This window comes from Lethenteron reissneri, chromosome 59 (genome assembly GCF_015708825.2).
Source record: "Lethenteron reissneri isolate LAM-NWPU_2019-01 chromosome 59, ASM1570882v1, whole genome shotgun sequence".
NCBI classification, from domain to species: domain Eukaryota; kingdom Metazoa; phylum Chordata; class Hyperoartia; order Petromyzontiformes; family Petromyzontidae; genus Lethenteron; species Lethenteron reissneri.
The window spans coordinates 2,123,416-2,142,881 of record NC_083837.1 but is presented as its reverse complement, the minus strand read 5'-3'; the positions used below and the strand labels follow the sequence as shown (position 1 = coordinate 2,142,881).

Below are 19,466 nucleotides of genomic sequence, written 5' to 3'. Positions count from 1 at the left end.
GGAGTTGGGTATGTGGTAGTAGTGATAGGGGTTAGGTATGAGGTAGTAGTGATAGGGATTGTGCTAGGAGTAGGGATTGAGGTACGAAGTAGTAGTGATAGGGGTAGTGGTAGTGATCGGGGTTGGGTATGTGGTAGTAGTGATAGGGGTTGGGGTAGTGATATGAGTAGGGATTGAGGTACGAGGTAGTAGTGATAGTGGTAGTGATGGGGGTTTGGTATGAGGCAGTAGTGATAGGAGTTGGGGTAGTGATGGGGGGTAGGGTAGTGATGGGTGGATGTGGTCGTGATAGAGGTTGGGGTCGTGATAGGGGTTGCGGTAGGCCTGGTCGTAGCTGTAGTGTGGGGGAAATTTTATAATCGTTGCAAAGCGCCTTGCAGTAAGGCGCTATATCAATCTATATAAGGTAAGATTTAGCGTACAACATCGCTTATCCGACTTGCCGCGGGGTGACGTAGCGGGTGGATACGTGAACACCTCGAGGGAACGACAGATGCACCATGAGCAAGTAGGTGACTGGACAAAGCTAAATCTAAAGGGGGGGTGGGGGGCGGGGGGAATGCTTCCCTGTGATTTAGAAGGGAGCGAGTGAGCGTACGCGACATCGAGACTAGGCCTCGGCAAGGTAATGTAATTTACCATTTTTAAATCCTTTATATTAAGTTTGCTTGCTTGCTTGCGTGCTTGCGTGCTTGCTTGCTTGCTTACGACCGTGCAAATCTTTCGGTCGTTTTTTAACCCACTTCCCGTGATCCAATCGAGCTGACATTTTCCACACAGACTCGTTGTGCGTGACAATTAATTTTCGTGAAAATTTTTTTCCAAAATTTTACACTGTTTAGGAATTTTTTTTTTTTAATTACCAATTGCTTAATGCTGGCAGACAATCATCTGACCCATAGGTGGCAGCCATCTCAAGCCAGAGGACGAGAGGACTCTAGCCGCCACGCATATAAAGGATTTAGAGTGAAAAACTTTGTTTTTACGGGTTAATTTTTTAAATCCTTTATATTAAGTTCGCTTGCTTGCTTACGACCGTGCAAACCTTTCGGTCGTTTTTTAACCCACTTCCCGTGATCCAATCGAGCTGACATTTTGCACACAGACTCGTTGTGCGTGACAATTAATGTTCGTGAAAATTTTTTTCCAAAATTTTACACTGTTTAGGAATTTTTTTTTTTTAATTACCAATTGCTTAATGCTGGCAGACAATCATCTGACCCATAGGTGGCAGCCATCTCAAGCCAGAGGACGAGAGGACTCTAGCCGCCACGCATATAAAGGATTTAGAGTGAAAAACTTTGTTTTTACGGGTTAATTTTTTAAATCCTTTATATTAAGTTCGCTTGCTTGCTTACGACCGTGCAAACCTTTCGGTCGTTTTTTAACCCACTTCCCGTGATCCAATCGAGCTGACATTTTGCACACAGACTCGTTGTGCGTGACAATTAATGTTCGTGAAATTTTTTTTCCAAAATTTTACACTTTTTAGGACAAAAATATTATATTTAATTTGCCAATTGCTTAATGGTGGCATGCAATCATCTGACCCATAGGTGGCAGCCATCTCAAGCCAGAGGACGAGAGGACTCTAGCCGCCACGCATATAAAGGATTTATAGTGAAAAACTTTGTTTTTACGGGTTATACTTATTACATTTTACCTTACCAGCTAAAGGGTTAAAGGTAGGGTAGAGTGATTGTATTGTGGTAGGGTAAAGGAAGGCTCGTTGTTTTACACGTTTACCTTACCTTGCCGATGCGCCTAATCGAGACTGCGTGCGTCGCTGTCGCGTGAAAGAAAGTGAGATTTGGGAGCATACGTGAGTTTTAAAAAAAAGAGACCGAGAAACTAAAACCAGGCGTTGCGCCGGGTGCGGGAGGTGCCTTCGTTGACGAGGGCGGACGGAAAAGTGACATTGTGCCTCGTGTCGTTGGGCGCGTGTTGGGCATGGTCGGTCGTAGGGTTGGGATTACAGATGCAGCCGTAAGCCAATTAAATCTAATGAAGGTACAGTCCGATAATAAATTATTTGCTGTTCCTGTTCATAAAAAAATTAACCCGTAAAAACAAAGTTTTTCACTATAAATCCTTTATATGCGTGGCAAATAAATTACAGTACGTGTTCAATGGGCCACAACCCAGCCCACATTGGTCTTTGAAACGGGCGGCTGGAGTCCTCTCGTCCTCTGGCTTGAGATGGCTGCCACCTATGGATCAGATGATTGCCTGCCACCATTAAGCAATTGGTAATTAAATATAAAAAAAAATTTCCTAAAAAGTGTAAAATTTTGGACATTTTTTCACGAAAATAAAATGTTACGCACAACGAGTCTGTGTCCAAAATGTCAGCTCGATTGGATCACGGGAAGTGGGTTAAAAAACGACAGAAAGATTTGCACGGTCGTAAGCGCGCAAGCAAGCAAGCAAGTGAACTTAATATAAAGGATTTAAAAAATACAAGGGGTGGGGGGTGATGGATTGGCCCATATGAATAAAAAAGTGCTTATAAATATTTTATTTTGCACGTCAAAATATTTATACTGGAGGAATCCGATGAGCTATGAAGCTTTTTTTCACAGATGGCTGGTAGAGGCATGGGGGTCAGAAACTTACAACAATAAATCATTGTGAATTGTAAATGTGTTGTGGGTTCACTCTCCAACACACAACGGGGTGAGTACTGAATTGGTAACTAAATCAGCACGTGTTGTTTACGTGACAAACCTTACTAATTGCCTGGGTAGGGTGGTGGTGGCGGCGGGGGGTTTAAGGACTCATTTATATTTACGTGAATCTAACCCAAAGAAAACCTTATACTCTTAGTTCTTTCGGTAAAGTCACGTAGGTAAAAAATTTAATTAAAATTAATAAAACATAAAATCACGACGTTTCGGAGGCAACACAAGCTTCCGTCTTCAGGTGAAACTGTCACAGCAAAAAATCTGAAGACAGAAGCTTGTGTTGCCTCCGAAACATCGTGATTTTATTGTTTTTATTAATTTTAATTTCATTTTTTACCTACGTGACTTTACCAAAAGAACTAAGAGTACGGATCCTTGCAGTCACGAAAGCTTCAAATCTAGAACCAAAGAAAACCTTTTCGATCATTTGGTCGATACAAAAAACGTGGTCAGTTGGCTGAGCGTGCCTCGCAATCTGAAGGAAGTTGTTATGAGTTCAAGTCCTCATTAGGGATTGACTCACAGCCCATCGTGCCGCTGGAGTTACTGAAACAATGGGGGGTGGTAGGACTACTTAGCGGGGAAGTCAAGAGCGGGGATTGTCCAGTGGATATGCTCGTCCCCCCCCCCTCCCCGCCATGGGAATGTGGAATTTCCACCACTGGCTCTGCGGGGATGTAACAACGGGGGGAGGTGAGCGATTTGTCTGTGCTCATTTGAGTCTGGATCTCGCTCGATATTTTTAAATCCTTTATATTAAGTTCGCTTGCTTGCTTGCGCGCTTACGACCGTGCAAATCTTTCGGTAGTTTTTTAACCCACTTCCCGTGATCCAATCGAGCTGACATTTTACACACAAGACTCGTTGTGCGTGACAATTAATTTTCGTGAAAATTTTTTTCCATAGCTTTACACTTTTTAGGAATTTTTTAAAAATATTTAATTACCAATTGCTTAATGGTGGCAGGCAATCATCTGACCCATAGGTGGCAGCCATCTCAAGCCAGAGGACGAGAGGACTCTAGCCGCCACGCATATAAAGGATTTATAGTGAAAAACTTAGTTTTTACGGGTTAATTTTTCCTCTCTTTCGAACGAACAAATCACCCAGGATGCGCCCGATCTCATCCGATCTTGGAAGCTAAGCAGGGTTGAGCCCTGGAAATTACTTAGATGGTTATGGGCTGAGGTGAATGGTTGTTGTCAGCAGTGGTGCTCTCCCTGGATAATTAATTCACATTCAACTTTCCCAATCCACCCACCGGATGAAGCCCTTTCCACACCCCCGTTTGGTCGTGGGCGTTGCTTGACTATACTTCACCACGCTTGTGAACGCAAATGATGTTGGGGGGGTGGGGCTGGGAGGCAGAGCTTGTAGCCAGAACTGGTTATGATATAATTCCTCACAGTGCTGTGAATCACCATGATTATTATTGTTAGTTTAATGTGTTTTTATTATTGCTCACCAGATGCGTAATCATCAAACAACATCGCCGCTACCTCCAACCAGCCCCAGGGCAGCTGAACTTAAAATATAAATATCTCGGCATCTGCAAGCAGAAATCTGATTCATTTAATCGCTCTCTGACATTCGGCTAAATTTATCTAGTCGGGTCTTTACGGGTGCAGCGGCATACAGTAAGACGACAGCTTGCATGCGCGCGTAAGTATGTGTGTGTGTGAGCGTGCGTGCGAGTCTGCGTGCGAGTGTTAAGTGTGGTTGTGTGCATCTGCCAGTCATCTCAGTAAGTCATCCCATGGCACCCTGGGTCTGTCCCGTGACCTCTCCTGTCAGTGAGCCTCAGACAACTTCACGTGACTTGGAGTGCACCTGGCCTGGCACAGGCACCGTGGTGACGTCACCGCCACTTAGTGGAGAGTGGCGGGTGTTGTTGTTGAGTGTATGAATGTACGTGCTAAACCTGGAGCATGCCACTCAGCGGTGGGGCCTTACCGTTAGCCCCGTCAAAACAAAGCATTTGCCAGGTTGCAATGTGTCAGCATATTTTGGCCATTTAACTTTTAATAAAAATAGTTTTTGCATTCAACGATTAAATTTTTTAAATAATTTGTTTAGCAATATTTTCACATTTCAATTTTAATTCATCTGGAAACATTGTGTGCCGATATTTTTTTTTTCCTTACAAGGCCACGGATGCTATTGACGAATGCGAGCGAGTGTTTTGTTATTCGTATCTGTCTGGGTATTTTATTTCATCGAAACCCTCCACACTCTTCGACTCCTCCATGAGCAATGGGACATTTGCGGAGAGAGAGTGGAGGAGTTTCCCCATACTTTGGCTGTGCGCTCATATGACCGGCGCCGGTTTGGCAAGCGGAGGTCACATTCGAGAGTCCCGTCAACCGCTATTATACTGGTAGGAACCTCCTGGTTACACCAGCCCACAGGGGATTATTGTGTCCGTCTGTCGTGCAGGGAGGGGCTGGGTGGGGAGGGAGGGGCTGGGTGGGGAGGGTGGGGCTGGGTGGGGAAAGGTTGGGGCTGGGTGGGGGAAGGGTGGGGCTGGGTGGGGGGTGGGAGGGGTGGGGCTGGGTGGGGAGGGGCTGGGTGGGGAGGGGCTGGTCACCCCGTGGTGCCCTTATAAAACTCAATGTGTAACCTACTCACGCCGGCTTGTGCCCGCCCTCACAGTCGGCCATATTTGCGGAATACACCACGCCGCTGTTGACCCTGCAGGCCATTGACCAAGCAACCCAACGTTCCTACCAGCTCCCTTCGCAGGACAATGTGTTATTTTCATCGGCTGCGTAAAGTTAGGCCACGGTGGCGAGATGCCTCACCTGGTATGCAGGAGGTCGTGGGTTCGATCCCAACCCTGACGCGTGTACATTTGGAGTTTGCATGTCTCTCTCACTCCCTATGGTGGCATGGATTTTTGTCCGGGTCCTCTGGTTTTTCCCCTCCACATTTAGAATCAACATGCGCTGAGAATATTTGGCTCCTATAAATTTCCAAACAAGCCACTTTGTTGAGCTATCATTTGTGGCCAGGTCGCTTCTGAAAAAGAGCTACATTGCTCAGTGGGCCTTACCTGGTAAAAGAACAATTAGTTTTTATTACTTTAGTTTAAAGTTACGCTTTGTGTGTGTGTGTTTGTGAAAGCTCCCTTGGCCTGATTCCTGGCCGCGGTGAGTGAAATATGAACCGTTCACCCTCTGGGCCCTCCCCCAAAACTTGACTCTGAGTTAAAATGCTAAATAAATAAGTAATATGGAAAAATATTTTTTTTTTAAACACGCTTTAATGAAATGTACCGTACGAGTAATGGAAGAACTCCACGACTCCAGGAAGTGGCCCCAAGACTTGCCATAACGTATAAAAAAGAATGTTTCAAAATATATATTTTTTTATGATAGAATCTTCTATATATATATAAAATCGCAAATCTGTCTGTCTACCTGTCTGTGTGTGTGTCTGTGTATCGGACCATACGCAGTTTCATTGGACGAAATGTCAGGGATTTGCGAGACACGATTGGTCCGGCGGTTGCCCCTGGCAACGGGTAGCGACGCATTCGCCGCGGGGTGGACGCCATTTTTAATTTCCGTTAAAAATATGCGCACGCATTAACACGTGACTCTGAGGTAAATTCATCAAAGTTTCACGTCCTCTTCACTCCCCCCCCACCACAATGTGTGCAATTACTATTATAGGGTCGGTAGATTATAAAATTATAGCGATTAGACAGTATTATTGTAGCGCGGGGGGGGGGGTAATGGCCCCAGTGCCCAGCCTCAGCCGGGTGGGCAATTTAGGCGAGGCCGGAGGCTCTGCACGCTACTAGGTCTCGACACCCCACCACACTATAGGCCGTACATATTACTGCACAGCGGCCGAGGAGATCGTGGCTGGGGGGGCAGGGGTAGCAGCCCATCTGTGTATATATGTAAGGTTATTAAGAAATATATTTTTCACCCGGGCAACGCCGGGTACTTCTGCTAGTACTGTATAGTATTGTCATCAGTATGACACAAGTATACCAAGTTTGCAGTCGATACCACATTGGGAAGTGGGTTAAAATTTAGCTACAAGATTTGAGGATACAACAACAACAGACAGAATGAGTTAATAGAAAGCGTGTAAAAAGATTGTTACATTTTTTTTATGATAGAATATAGTATTGTCATCAGTAAGAAACAAGTATACCAAGTTTGCAGTCGATACCACATTGGGAAGTGGGTTAAAATTGAGTTCCAAGATTTGAGAATACAACGACAGAGTGAGTTAATAGAAAGCGTGTAAAAAGATTGTTTAAAAATAGATTTAAAATTTTTAATGATAGAATATAGTATTGTCATCGGTAAGAAACAAGTATACCAAGTTTGCAGTCCATACCACATTGGGAAGTGGGTTAAAATTGAGTTGCAAGATTTGAGGATACGACAACGACAAGACCGAGTGAGTTAAATAAAAGCGTGTAGATAAAATGAAAGCACTGGGGAATACAACGGTGGTCAGGTGTACTGCTGGCCTTCATAGATGCAGCCAGTATTGGTCTACGTGGGGTGAAGGGGGGGGGGATCATTGCCTGCGTGGGCAAAGTGTCAGCCTGTGTGAGTTTTATTGTATGGTGTGGTGGTTGACTGTGGGCAGTTATAGAGTAAGTGAGTGATTAAATGCGTGTGCATGCGTGCAGAGCCCGCGTTTGTTAGTCCACTGCTGAATGAGAGACCTTCCGTATGCGGTGTGGGCCGTGGCGAGATGTTAACCACCTCGCCTGGTATGCAGGAGGTCGTAGGTTCGATCCCGACTCTTCTGAACAAGAGCTCTATAGCTCAGTGAGCCTGATTTGGTAAAATAAAACGTTTTGTAGTTAGTAATATGTTAGTTTGTTCAACCATACTTCACCACGCTGTTCAGGGCGGGTTGGTTAAGGGAAGGGGGGGGGGTCATTGATGTGGAGGCATAGAAAAACAATACAACAGTTGATTTTACCACTGTAATGCCTGCTATGCATGGTGGTCACCCAACCATGCACTTTCCAGGCTCAATTAGAACCCGTATCTTCAAGAGCTATGGTTCTTGCTTATAATAATACCCGACAGTTACCGGCAGGATTAATTGAGGCGATACTGACTGATGATGAGACGTTGTAAGTCGAAACCGGTCCAGGGTTTTGCTTGTGCCGAAACGATTTGCTGCTGAAATTACGCACCGTCAGAAGGCCGTGGGGGTGAGGTGAGTTGCGTCAAAAAAAATTGCTTTTTATTTTTAGTGCTGAGAGACATCTATATGTACGAGGGTAGAGCTGCATCATTCGCTGATCTTACGTTTGACGTTCTGTCTTTCGACCACTAGACGGCAGATTTGCGCGTTTATCTAGGCATGGCGCCCCCTCACTTTCCAGAAGCGTTTCGGAATCAGAATATGGTTCTCAAATGACGGAGCAGCAGCAACAACAACAACAATCAGTAGCATTGAATTCGTTGCTGCACAACAATTCGGCTAAGTTGCAGCTCTGAGAATTAAAGTGTCAGAATATTTATTTATACTCGAGGAAGTTTCAAGTTTCAATTATTAGGTATAGCCCTGTGAGCCATTCGGCTCTTGAATCGGGTGCAACCGCAACAAACAAAAAACATGAACAAGAAAACATCTTAAAGTGAATATGTATAAACAGAGAATCCAAGAAAAGACAGCAAAATATTGCAGAAAAAGCACCGTACACAACCACTGTGTGCAAAAATCCCAGTGGGATGCAAGTCAAACAACAACAACTACAAGACAACTTAGATTAAGGTCATCAGTCTAACTCTGTACTACAACAAAATCCGATGAGCCACGAATTCCTTTTTCGCAGATGTCCAGCAGGGGCACATACTTGGGGAGATGTTTAAACAGGCGCCAACTCTGCGCTCATTTTTACATCTGGGCAGTTCCAACGTTTCGGATGCACGTCTGGGATATTTTTTTTTATAACCAGATCAAGCACAGATACCACATTTTTATTGTGTTTTTTGTGCAGTTGTGTGGGTGATCTGCCTGAGGACCACTACGTCTGGATTTGAACCCAGGGATCTCAGCGGTGTCAGCTTGGCACAATCCAGTTTCAGACACTCGAAAGATGTGGCTATAACCGCCAGTATAATGGTTCGGCGTAGTGTAGGTTAAGCAATTCTGATTTCTGTCTTTCAGATGGATATAATATCGTCCGGCTTTTGTTGAGGTGGGAGAATTGCTAAAACACAAACACCCTACTCTTTGTTTTTTTCAGTTAAAGTATCTAGATACAGCAATTTTGCTGTGACGGTTCCACCTGAAGACGGAAGCTCCCGAAACGTCGTGATTTAATTTATTTTCCTTTTTTTTTACCTACGTGACTTTACCGAAAAAACCAAACAGTATTGACCCTTGCAGTCACGAAAACTTCAAATCTAGAACAAACACCCTAACAATAAACTTACGAACTCGGATAAACTGACTTGGTATACGACTAACAGCAACAACCAATACGAAACATTTATTACGCTGTGTTCTCAATTAGCCATTTTTGGTCATCATTAACGGACAATTATTTTGTACATTTAGCATTCTCGTCGTTCTTACGGCGCGGGGTTATCACGCACGCATTTAGACAGCGACGTTGCTCCGTGTAATCCCAGTTGAGTAAACTAGCGGTGTAATTTTTCAAATATGGACCATGACGCAGGCACGCAGTGATGTCCCTTAAAGATACCGTGACGAACGACGGCGCGGTATCTTTAACGTTCACTCGGGAAGCTTACGACACGCTTAAAGGTACCGCGACCAACAACGTTGTGGGTATCCTTAACGTTCACTCGGGAAGCTTACGGCACACACACACGCTCCTATACTTGTACAGTTAATACAAACTGGAGTAGTGTCCAGGGCAAGCCTGCCAGAAATTAACCACGAATCGTTGTTGGCGACGACGATTATCCTCTTGGCTTGCCAGCACTGGGCCACGGCACTGTCAAAAAAAGTCTTACTGCCAACGGGTCCAGACCAGCGCACTTTTCAAACGGGTTCAGAGTTTGGCAGATGCCGTGGTTTTCAGACGGTTAGCAAATCATTTTTTTTATTCTTAAATTTTTTTTAACGTTCGCCCGTTTTGAAATGAGGCGGTTGCTGTTGGTTTAAAGAATTTTTTTTGAATCGAATGCTTTTTATTGGCGGCTTGAAAATGATGCTTCTTGTATTTAAATAATACAACTTTTTTAAAGATTGTATACTTCTCGACTGTAAATGAGTTTAGTTTAAGTAATGTGAATACATTTTTCTTCTTGGTTCTTTCGGTAAAGTCACGTATGTGAATCCCTGCAGTCACGAAAAAAAAATTGAATACATTTTGTTAGGAATGATAGCCGAGCATTGCTACGGAGTGGGCATCCAATGAATGGAATGCATTCAGAATCACGTCCACTGAGGGGAGATGGAGCGATCAAATCGGTTCATGTTGTAAGTGCCCGCTGGATTATTACACTGAAAAGGTTAATCTTCTTGGTTCTTTCGGTAAAGTCACGTAGAATGGAAACAATCAAAATAATAAAATAAAACTGAATAAAATAGTTCTCACGACGTTTCGGCCACAACGCAAGCAGCCGTCCTCAGGTGAAGAACAGGTCTGTCGGAAAGACAGCGTCTGAATGGACCCTGCGTTGTGGCCGAAACGTCGTGAGAATTATTTTATAATGTTTTATTTTTATTATTTTATTATTTCCCTTCTACGTGACTTTACCGAAAGAACCAAGAAGATGAATCCCTGCAGTCACGAATGCTTTAAATCGAAACTGAAAAGGTTGTTGGAGGTGGCTTGTTGAGGAGGCCTTCATCCAACAGTGGGTCGATCATGGCTGATGATGGACACTCTTAACCTTCTAGAAATAGATTAGAAACCACATGCGACCTTTCTTGCCAGTATGAAAGTAAAAACTTAGGTTTTACTCTATCTGGCAATAAAACAGGGGGTAGTAGGTTTTTACCCTTTCAACTGGTACAAAAACTGACACCTTTATACAAGGCATCGTGTTTGCAATAACCACAACACAAGCAGTCAAAATGCAAACAAAAAGAAACAACTCTGATAATGATATGTCCTTGAAGTTGATTGGTCCAACACCAATGGAGACTAGGCTCTAAGAAAAGCTGTCTCGGGTGTGGACCAATCAACGTCAAGGACAGTGCATATCATCATCAGAGTTGTTTATTTTTGTTTGCATTTTGACTGCTTGTGTTGTGGTTATTGCAAACACGATGCCTTGTATAAAGGTGTCAGTTATGTACCAGTTGAAAGGGTAAAAACCTACTACTATATTTTGCCACTGGTAAAGGAGGGCCTCATAGTGTAAAAGAGTGGGGTGTTGAGATGTTCAAACAACAAACAGAAACCTTTTGCAAGGAATCATGTCACTGCATTCACCACACACGGTAGGCACTTGTGGTGAACATGCAAACAAAAACATGCCCTGGTTATCTTTGGCATTGTCTTTTAAACTGATTGGTCTACAGCAGCGGAGACGGTTTTATTTAGGGCCCAGCGTCAACCTGTGTTAGACCAGAGAACGTCAAAAGGGGAACAGCTGTTCTTATAGATTAGAAACTCTCCCCCCCCCCATCAACCAGCACGTATCAGAACATGGGGCCTGGCGGATATTCGTGTGCGGTTGTATATTTGCGTCGCTCAACTTACCGCAGCGGGCCTTTGTTCTTGTGTACAGTGAAAATCTAATAAATATGTGTATATGAAATATTAAGAAATACGTTAAAACTATATGTACGATGAGACCATTGCAGAATGTGTCATTGTGATATTTGTATGGTCTTGTTCTATTTTAATAAATAAAAGATAACAACTCCCAGAAAAGCAAACAATTGTTATCTCATAGATACGGTTTGTGTTTCCTGGACCCAGGGCCTCTTACGTAAGTTTGCCTTTCCAGGTGGCTGGGTGACCCAGAGGTCAGAGCATTGAGCCGCTGTGGCTGAGATAATATTAACAGGAACAATAAGTAATTCACATTTGCAATGCTCGCATCATCCGCAGATCCAAATGCGCCCGTGTGTGGACAGCAGAAATATAACACATTCCTGCGGAGAGAGCTGGTAGGAACGTTGGGTTGCTCGGTCAATGGCCTGCAGGGTCACCGGCGGCGTGGTGTATTCCGCAAATAAGCCCGACTGTGAGGGCGGGCACAAGCCGGCGTGAGTAGGTTAAACATTGAGTTTTATAAGGGCACCACGGGGTGACCAGCCCCTCCCCTCCCCACCCAGCCCCACCCCTCCCAGCCAGCCCCACTCTCCCCACTCAGCCCCACCCTCCCCACCCAGCCCCCTCCCACCCAGCCCACCCTCCCACCCAGCCCACCCTCCCCACCCAGCCCACCCTCCCCACCCAGCCCACCCTCCCCACCCAGCCCACCCTCCCCCACCCAGCCCCTCCCCACCCAGCCCACCCTCCCCACCCAGAGCACCCAGCCCCTCCCCACCCAGCCCCTCGTCACCCTCCCCACCCAGCCCCTCGTCACCCTCCCCACCCAGCCCCTCGTCACCCTCCCCACCCAGCTCCTCCCTGCACGACGGACACAATAATCCCCTATGGGCTGGTGTAACCAGGAGGTTCCTATCAGTACCAGTGTTCTTCATTGCCAAGACTCGCATGGGCCTCTGGCGGCCCCTGGTGGCCTTTAGTGCGAGGTCTCCTGATGTGCGGAAAAATATACTTAAAAACTTATCTTAAAAAAAGAACATATACATCCCGGCGTGCCGTTTGTCTGTCCATTTGTCCGTCAACAAAGTTATAAGAGGCTTGCAGAAGTCCAAAAAGTTTAAGAAAGTGTGGGGGGTAAATAGTTGATCTAAAAAATTCCGAAAATTGTCAACCCACCCCCCGCTGAAATTTTTTTTTTTTACCTCTGCGTAGGCATGTACACCTATACACCCACTCACCCACCTAATCACCCACCCAACCACCCACTCAACCACTCACTCGCTCATCCATCCACCTATTCACCCACTCACCCACCCACCTACCCATTCACCCACTCACTCACCCACTCACTCACCCACTCACCCACCCACTCACCCACTCACCTACCCACTCACCCACCCATTCACTCACTCACCCACCCATTCACTCACTCACCTTCACACCCACCCATTCACTCAACCACCCACCCATTCACTCAACCACCCACCCATTCACTCACTCATTCACACCTACCCACTGACCCACCAGACATGATTTAAACAGCTCTAACCACTCTGTTTTGTTAGCAAAGGCACAAAGTGTTGTTCCATAGCCTGCGAGCGGCGCAGTGCCAAAAGGCCGATCGCTCACCCAATCACCCACTCACTCACCCACTCACTCATCCACTTACCCAATCACTCACCCACTTACTCATCCACTTACCCACTCACTCAACCACTAACTCGCCCGCTCACCCACGACAGGACGTAAACAGCTCTAACGATTCCGATTGCCACAAAGCGTTGTTCCGGAAGCCTGGGAGCTGTGCTGTCAAAATTCCGGATCACTCACTCACCCACCCACTCTCACATCCACTCACTCGCCTACAAGACAGGACTTAAACGGCTCTTAGCGACTGCCTGATTAGCAAAGACACAAAGCGTCGTTCCAAAGCCTGGCAGCTTGCACTGGCTAAAGGCCGATCGCCCCAGGAACGGAGCCTTGACCTTGGAAGAAGGCAATCCAAAGGTTTTTGGGACATTGTTGGGAGTATAAAAATGAATCGCTTCCTGTAAATGTTGCACGGCGAACCCATTGAGAGCCTTGTAGGTCAGCAGCAGCAGCAGGAGGAGGATCTTATAGTCCACTTGATGTTTGACTTGTAGCCAGTTGCAAAGACGAGAGATCAGGTGTGACGATGATGTGCTTTTGTGACTGCAGGGATTCATCTTCTTGGTTCTTTCGGTAAAGTCACGTAGAATGGAAATAATAAAATAATAAAAATAAAACACAATAAAATAATTCTCACAGAATTATTTTATTATGTTTTATTTTTATTCTCACAGGATTATTTTATTATGTTTTATTTTTATTATTTTATTATTTCCATTCTACGTGACTTTACTGAAAGAACCAAGAAAATGAATGGGCTATCTGGTGGCCATACCACCATTCGCCACCAGGTGGCGTGCGAGTTCTGTTAGAATCCCAATTAAAGCGAGTAGAGATTTTTAATATGGGAATTGTATCGCTCGGGGTTTTAACACACTTCAGGTTTTGAGTCTTGCGGGGTTTTTTTGTCTATCAGTCTATAGTTCCTTTTTTGAGTCTACGGGGTTCTGTGAGCATCTGGGTCTTTCATGCGAGTCTACGGTTCTCTGCGGAAGTTATCGGTGACCTGGCTTAGACCCCCATGAACATCTGTGAAAAAGTGCTGGATAGCTCAACGCATTTCTCCAGTACGAATACATATTCTGATTCTGATAAACCCGACTATGCTTTGAGAACCCCGGTATAATTGGAGTTGGGCGGATGAAAACACAGGTTCAAACCCAGGACATCAGATCACTTACTATTGAAACTATTTTTAGATCACCAGGTTTAGGCCCCACTGAGCCAGGTAGCTTTTTTTCAGAAGCGAGCTGGCTACCACAAATGATCGCTCAGCGAAGTGACTTATCACGTGGAAATTTAGAGCAGCCCGAATACGCTGAAACGCATGATGTAGATTCAAAATGTGGAGGGGAAAAACCAGAGGACACGGAGAAAAATCCGCTCGACCACAGAGAGAGAGACACACAAACTCTAAATATATAGCAGGCGTCAGGGTCGGGATCGAACCCATGAACTCCTGTATACCAGGCGAGGTAATTAACATCTCGCCATGGAGAGAGAGAGAGAGACACGCCAACTCCAAATATACAGCAGGCGTCGGGGTTGGCATCGAACCCAAGACCTCCTGCATACCAGGCGAGGTAGTCGACATCTTACCACAGAGAGAGAGAGACACGCGAACTCCAAATATACAGCAGGCGTCGGGGTTGAGATCGAAGCGATGACCTCCTACACACCAGGCGAGGTAGTTAACCTCTCGCACCCCGACATAGCTGTTGTGAATCTCTATCAGCAAACCCAGCCACCCCTTGAGTAGCGTTTGCCACGGAGACACAGTGACTCACTGACCCTGCAAATGCCTCCCCCCTCTCACATTACCGGGGAATGTGGAAGGTTTATTTAGACTTGTCACCGTGTTCGTCTTGCTCTCGCTTGATTCACTGCCTGCCGGTAATAAATGCGCAACGCCGGCTCTCTCCTCTGTTTTGCTTTTTTTCGGGCGGCAGGGTGGCGCAAGTGGGAGAAACGCCCTGTGCCTCAAAGCAAGGAGCATACCTGTCAACCCATATGGTTTATGAGAATAGGTTTTACCTTTTCTGGCTATAAAACAGGTGTTAAGATGTTAAAACACCAAACTGGAACCTTTTGCAAAGAATCATGTCTGCATGAACCACATGTATTTGTGGTAAACATGCAAACAAAAAGACATGCTTTGGTCGTATATGATGCATTGGCTTTGAAACTGATTGGTCCACACCAGAGACAGCTTTTATTTAGAGCCTAGTCTCAAACAGTGTTTGACCAGAGGAAGTCAAAAGACAAACTTGCGCCGTCGTTTTAACTGCCACGCTGGGAGATTGGCATAGTTGTCAACCTATACGGCTTACCCCGTATTCTTGTACAGGGAAATTGAGTTTTCAGGTCCATGCGGCGTACAGCCGTTTCAATACGGGCACAAATAATGTGTCTTAGTCGTTTGTGTTTCTGCTCTTGTGATGGGACTTTGCAGGATGAATGTTGAGATTTATAAACGGACCGGGTACCCAATAAGGTCTGAATTGTTCTGTACTAAGGTAGAGACATAAGGGGTTGACAGGTATGTAGTGATGAGTGTCGTGGTGAGTGTACTAGTGGTGAATAGTAGTGGTGATTTTCTATTTGTTTGCGTTTCTCCCTCGTGATTCAACTTTGTTGGATGATCGTTAAGATTTATAAGGGACACGGGGTGACCAATAAGGTTTGAATCTCTCTAATAATTTTCGATTTAAAGCTTTCGTGACTGCAGGGATTCGTCTTCTTGGTTCTTTCGGTAAAGTCACGTAGAAGGGAAGTAATAAAATAATAAAAATAAAACAAAATAATTCTCACGACGTTTCGGCCACAACGCAAGCAGCCGTTCTCAGGTGAAAACCAGGTCTGTCGGGGAGACAGCGTCTGAATGAAACAGCACACGAGCTTGGAGCATATATATAAGCTGGGTTGGGAGGGAGGGAAAGGGCGCTTCGACAAAATAATTTTGCATATCAAGAGGAATGTAGCATATCTCTAATAAATTAGGCACTGATAAGAGGTTGGGGGCGGGGGTCGCCTGGACATCTGTTGAAGAACAGCTATGAAGCACTTCTTCAACAGATGTCCTGCATGGGTTTCCAGTGGGTCACCTCTTTCCTCCCATAGCTTGACAAAGATCCCCCGTGTAGCCTTAACAGACTGTTGGGGCAAGTGCTGTTAGCGAGCACTCGTGAAGGCCGGAACGGTACACGGGGGGGGGGGGGTGGGTGGCTAGCACCACGCCCGACCGTCTTTGTCTCCCCAGTGGCGATATTTACTACACACTACACTAGGTACTCATTTGAGGCTGAGTCGACCTAGGGGAGGCCCAGGATAGATTTAAATAATCGTGACTATTGGTCGTGACCATAATCGAACTTAGGTCGCCAGGTTCATAGTGCAGCGCGCTAACCACTACACTACCACTCCCCATAGCTACATACACACACACAAAATAACACCCAATCATAAAATGTAACTCGTATTACTAAGACATCCCAATTCTGAATAATTAACCTGCAAATTTACCCCATTGGAGTTTGCGTGTCTCTCTCCCCTGTGGTTGCGTGCATTTATTTTTCTCCGGGTCATCCGGTTTTTCCCTCTACGTGTAGAAACATGCATTGATATTATTTAGGTTATTTCTGCTGCTATAAAATCTCACGTGATGAGCCACTTTGTTGAGATGTCATTTGTGGCCCAGATTTTTTTTGAGAAATAAGTGAATACCTCAGTGGGCTTTACCTGGCAAGAGAAAACTAGTTTAGTTTCATTTGTATATTTTTAAGTGATTTTATTTCGATTTAAAGCTTTCGTGACTGCAGGGATTCATCTTCTTGGTTCTTTCGGTAAAGTCACGTAGAAGGGAAGTAATAAAATAATAAAAATAAAACATAATAAAACAATTCTCACGACGTTTCGGCCACAACGCAAGCAGCCGTCCTCAGGTGGAGAACAGGTCTGTCGAGGCGACGCTGTCGCCTGAGGACGGCTGCTTGCGTTGTGGCCGAAACGTTGTGAGAATTGTTTTATTATGTTTTATTTGTATTATTTTATTACTTCCCTTCTACGTGACTTTACCGAAAGAACCAAGAAGATTTAAGTGATTTCTTTAGCTTTCCTATACTTTGCAACGCCATAGTGTTTTTTGGTATTGTTTGTGGTTGTAACATTCCTACCCCGTGCCCCTACTTGACATCTGTGAAAAAAATCTTTAAAACTCATCGGATTCCTCCAGTTTAAATAAACATTCTGATTGTGAACATCACCCCCGACTGCAAGAACTTGGGCAGGCGACCCTCCTGATAAAGAATCCTGAGACTCTGTGAGGTTTTCTGAAGTAGTCAAGTGTAGCAATAATGACAATAAGTAACAATGGGTGAGATTTACACTATGAGATCTCTTTTACCAGTGGCAAAATATAATAGTACGTACCAGTTTAAAAGGGTAAAAACCTACTATTATATTTTGCCACTGGTAAAAGAGATCTCATAGTGTAAATGCTTACCCCGAGCTCTCAATACTCTGATATTGCACTGTGTTTGAGTTGTACACCTTCTGGTGTCATCTGGTCCAACACCAATCGGGACTAGGCTCTAAAGAAAGCCGTCTCGGGTGTGGACCAATCAACTTCAAGGACAGTGCATATTATTATCATGATCAGAGTTGCTTCTTTTTGTTTGCTTTTTTGACTACTTGTGTTGTGGTTATTGCAAACATGATGCCTTGAATAAAGGTGTCAGTTTTGTACCAGTTTAAAAGGGTAATAAGTATAACCAGTAAAAACAAAATTTTTCACTATAAATCCTTTATATGCGTGGCGGCTAGAGTCCTCTCGTCCTCTGGCTTGAGATGGCTGCCACCTATGGGTCAGATGATTGCATTGCACCATTAAGCAATTGGTAATTAAATATAATATTTTTGTCCTAAAAAGTGTAAAATTTTGGAAAAAAAATTTCACGAACATTAATTGGCACGCACAACGAGTCTGTGTGCAAAATGTCAGCTCGATTGGATCACGGGAAGTGGGTTAAAAAACGACCGAAAGATTTGCACGGTCCTAAGCAAGCAAGCGAACTTAATATAAAGGATTTAAAAACCTACTATTATAATGGATGAGATGCCTAGGCATTTTAAGGGGAATGTTTTTGTTCTTTAATGAGAAATTCCCCTCTCCTCGTCTCTCCGCAGCTGGACTGCCTCTCCACGCTTGTGCAGGCCGGCGCCAGCGTCACAACGGTGACGTCGCGCTACGCTCAGACGCCGGCGCACATCGCGGCCTTTGGAGGCCACCAGCACTGCCTGCTGTGGCTGCTGAGGGTCGGGGCAAACGTCAACCAGCAGGTGCCGGGTGGTGGTGGTGGTGGTGACAATGAATGGGGATGCTGGTGGTGGTGGTGGTGGTGATAGACAAAGCATGGTAATGATGATGATGGCGGTGGTGATCATGGACGTGGTGACGATGAATCGATGTGCTGGTGGTGGTGACAATGAATGGGGATCCTGGTGGTGGTGGTGGTGATAGACAAGGCGTGGTGATGATGATGGCGGTGGTGGTCATGGACGTGGTGACGATGAATCGGTGTGCTAGTGGTGTGCTGGTGGTGGTGACAATGAATGGGGATGCTGGTAGTTAACGGTGGTGATAGATATGATGGGGGTGGTGGTGAAGATGCATGCAGGTGGCGGGGGAGAGAGACATTGCTAATGTTGTTTCTTGCAGTGATTGTGATGATGAAGCTGCTGCTGTTGAACCTGACAAAGATGATATAACTCTTTTTGTGCTCCTCCCAATGACAGTGGTGATGATGATGATAATGACAATAATGTTGCCGGCAATGGCTATGATGATGATGGTGTTGCTGTCAGTGAGGATGTTGCTGCTGCTGCCCCCAATGACATTGACGTCTCCGATGATGACGACGATGATGACGACGATGATGACGACGATCATGATGACGATGATGACAATGATGGCGGGCGGCTCAACAGGACTACCTGGGCGAGACTCCCCTGCACAAGGCTGCTCGCTCCGGGAGTGAGGAATGCGTCCATTTGCTGGTGGCGTGCGGAGCGCAAGTTGAGTGAGTGTCTCCCCCACCACCCCTGCCTCCTCTCTCTCTCTCCCTCTGCGTGAGAGGGACATCGCCACACAGACAAAGATCCCCACCCCCTCCAATCTAGTATTATTAACACATTTCTGCGGAGGGAGCTGGTAGGAACGTTGGGTTGCTCGGTCAATGGCCTGCAGGGTCAACGGCGGCGTGGTGTATTCCGCAAATGTGCCCGACTGTGAGGGCGGGCACAAGCCGGCGTGAGTAGGTTAAACGTTGAGTTTTATAAGGGCACCACGGGGTGACCAGCCCCTCGCCACCCAGCCCCACCCCTCCCTCCCCACCCAGCCCCTCCCCACCCTCCCCTCTCTACCCAACCCTCCCCTCCCCACCCAG

The 19,466-nt window shown here is 45.6% G+C and overlaps 1 protein-coding gene across 2 annotated transcripts in view; it reads left to right on the top strand.

Moving 5' to 3' along the window:
- LOC133357764 (ankyrin repeat domain-containing protein 10-like) overlaps window positions 1-19,466 on the top strand; it is a 62,642-nt gene that overhangs the window by 17,442 nt on the left and 25,734 nt on the right. For both annotated transcript variants that reach the window (XR_009756992.1, XM_061575880.1), the window contains exons 2-3: window positions 18,208-18,360; window positions 19,009-19,100. Coding sequence is in view for 1 of the 2 variants with exons in the window: in XM_061575880.1 (XP_061431864.1) it covers window positions 18,208-18,360; window positions 19,009-19,100 (245 nt within the window). In the remaining variant the exon portion in view is untranslated. The remainder of the gene's footprint in view (window positions 1-18,207; window positions 18,361-19,008; window positions 19,101-19,466) is intronic.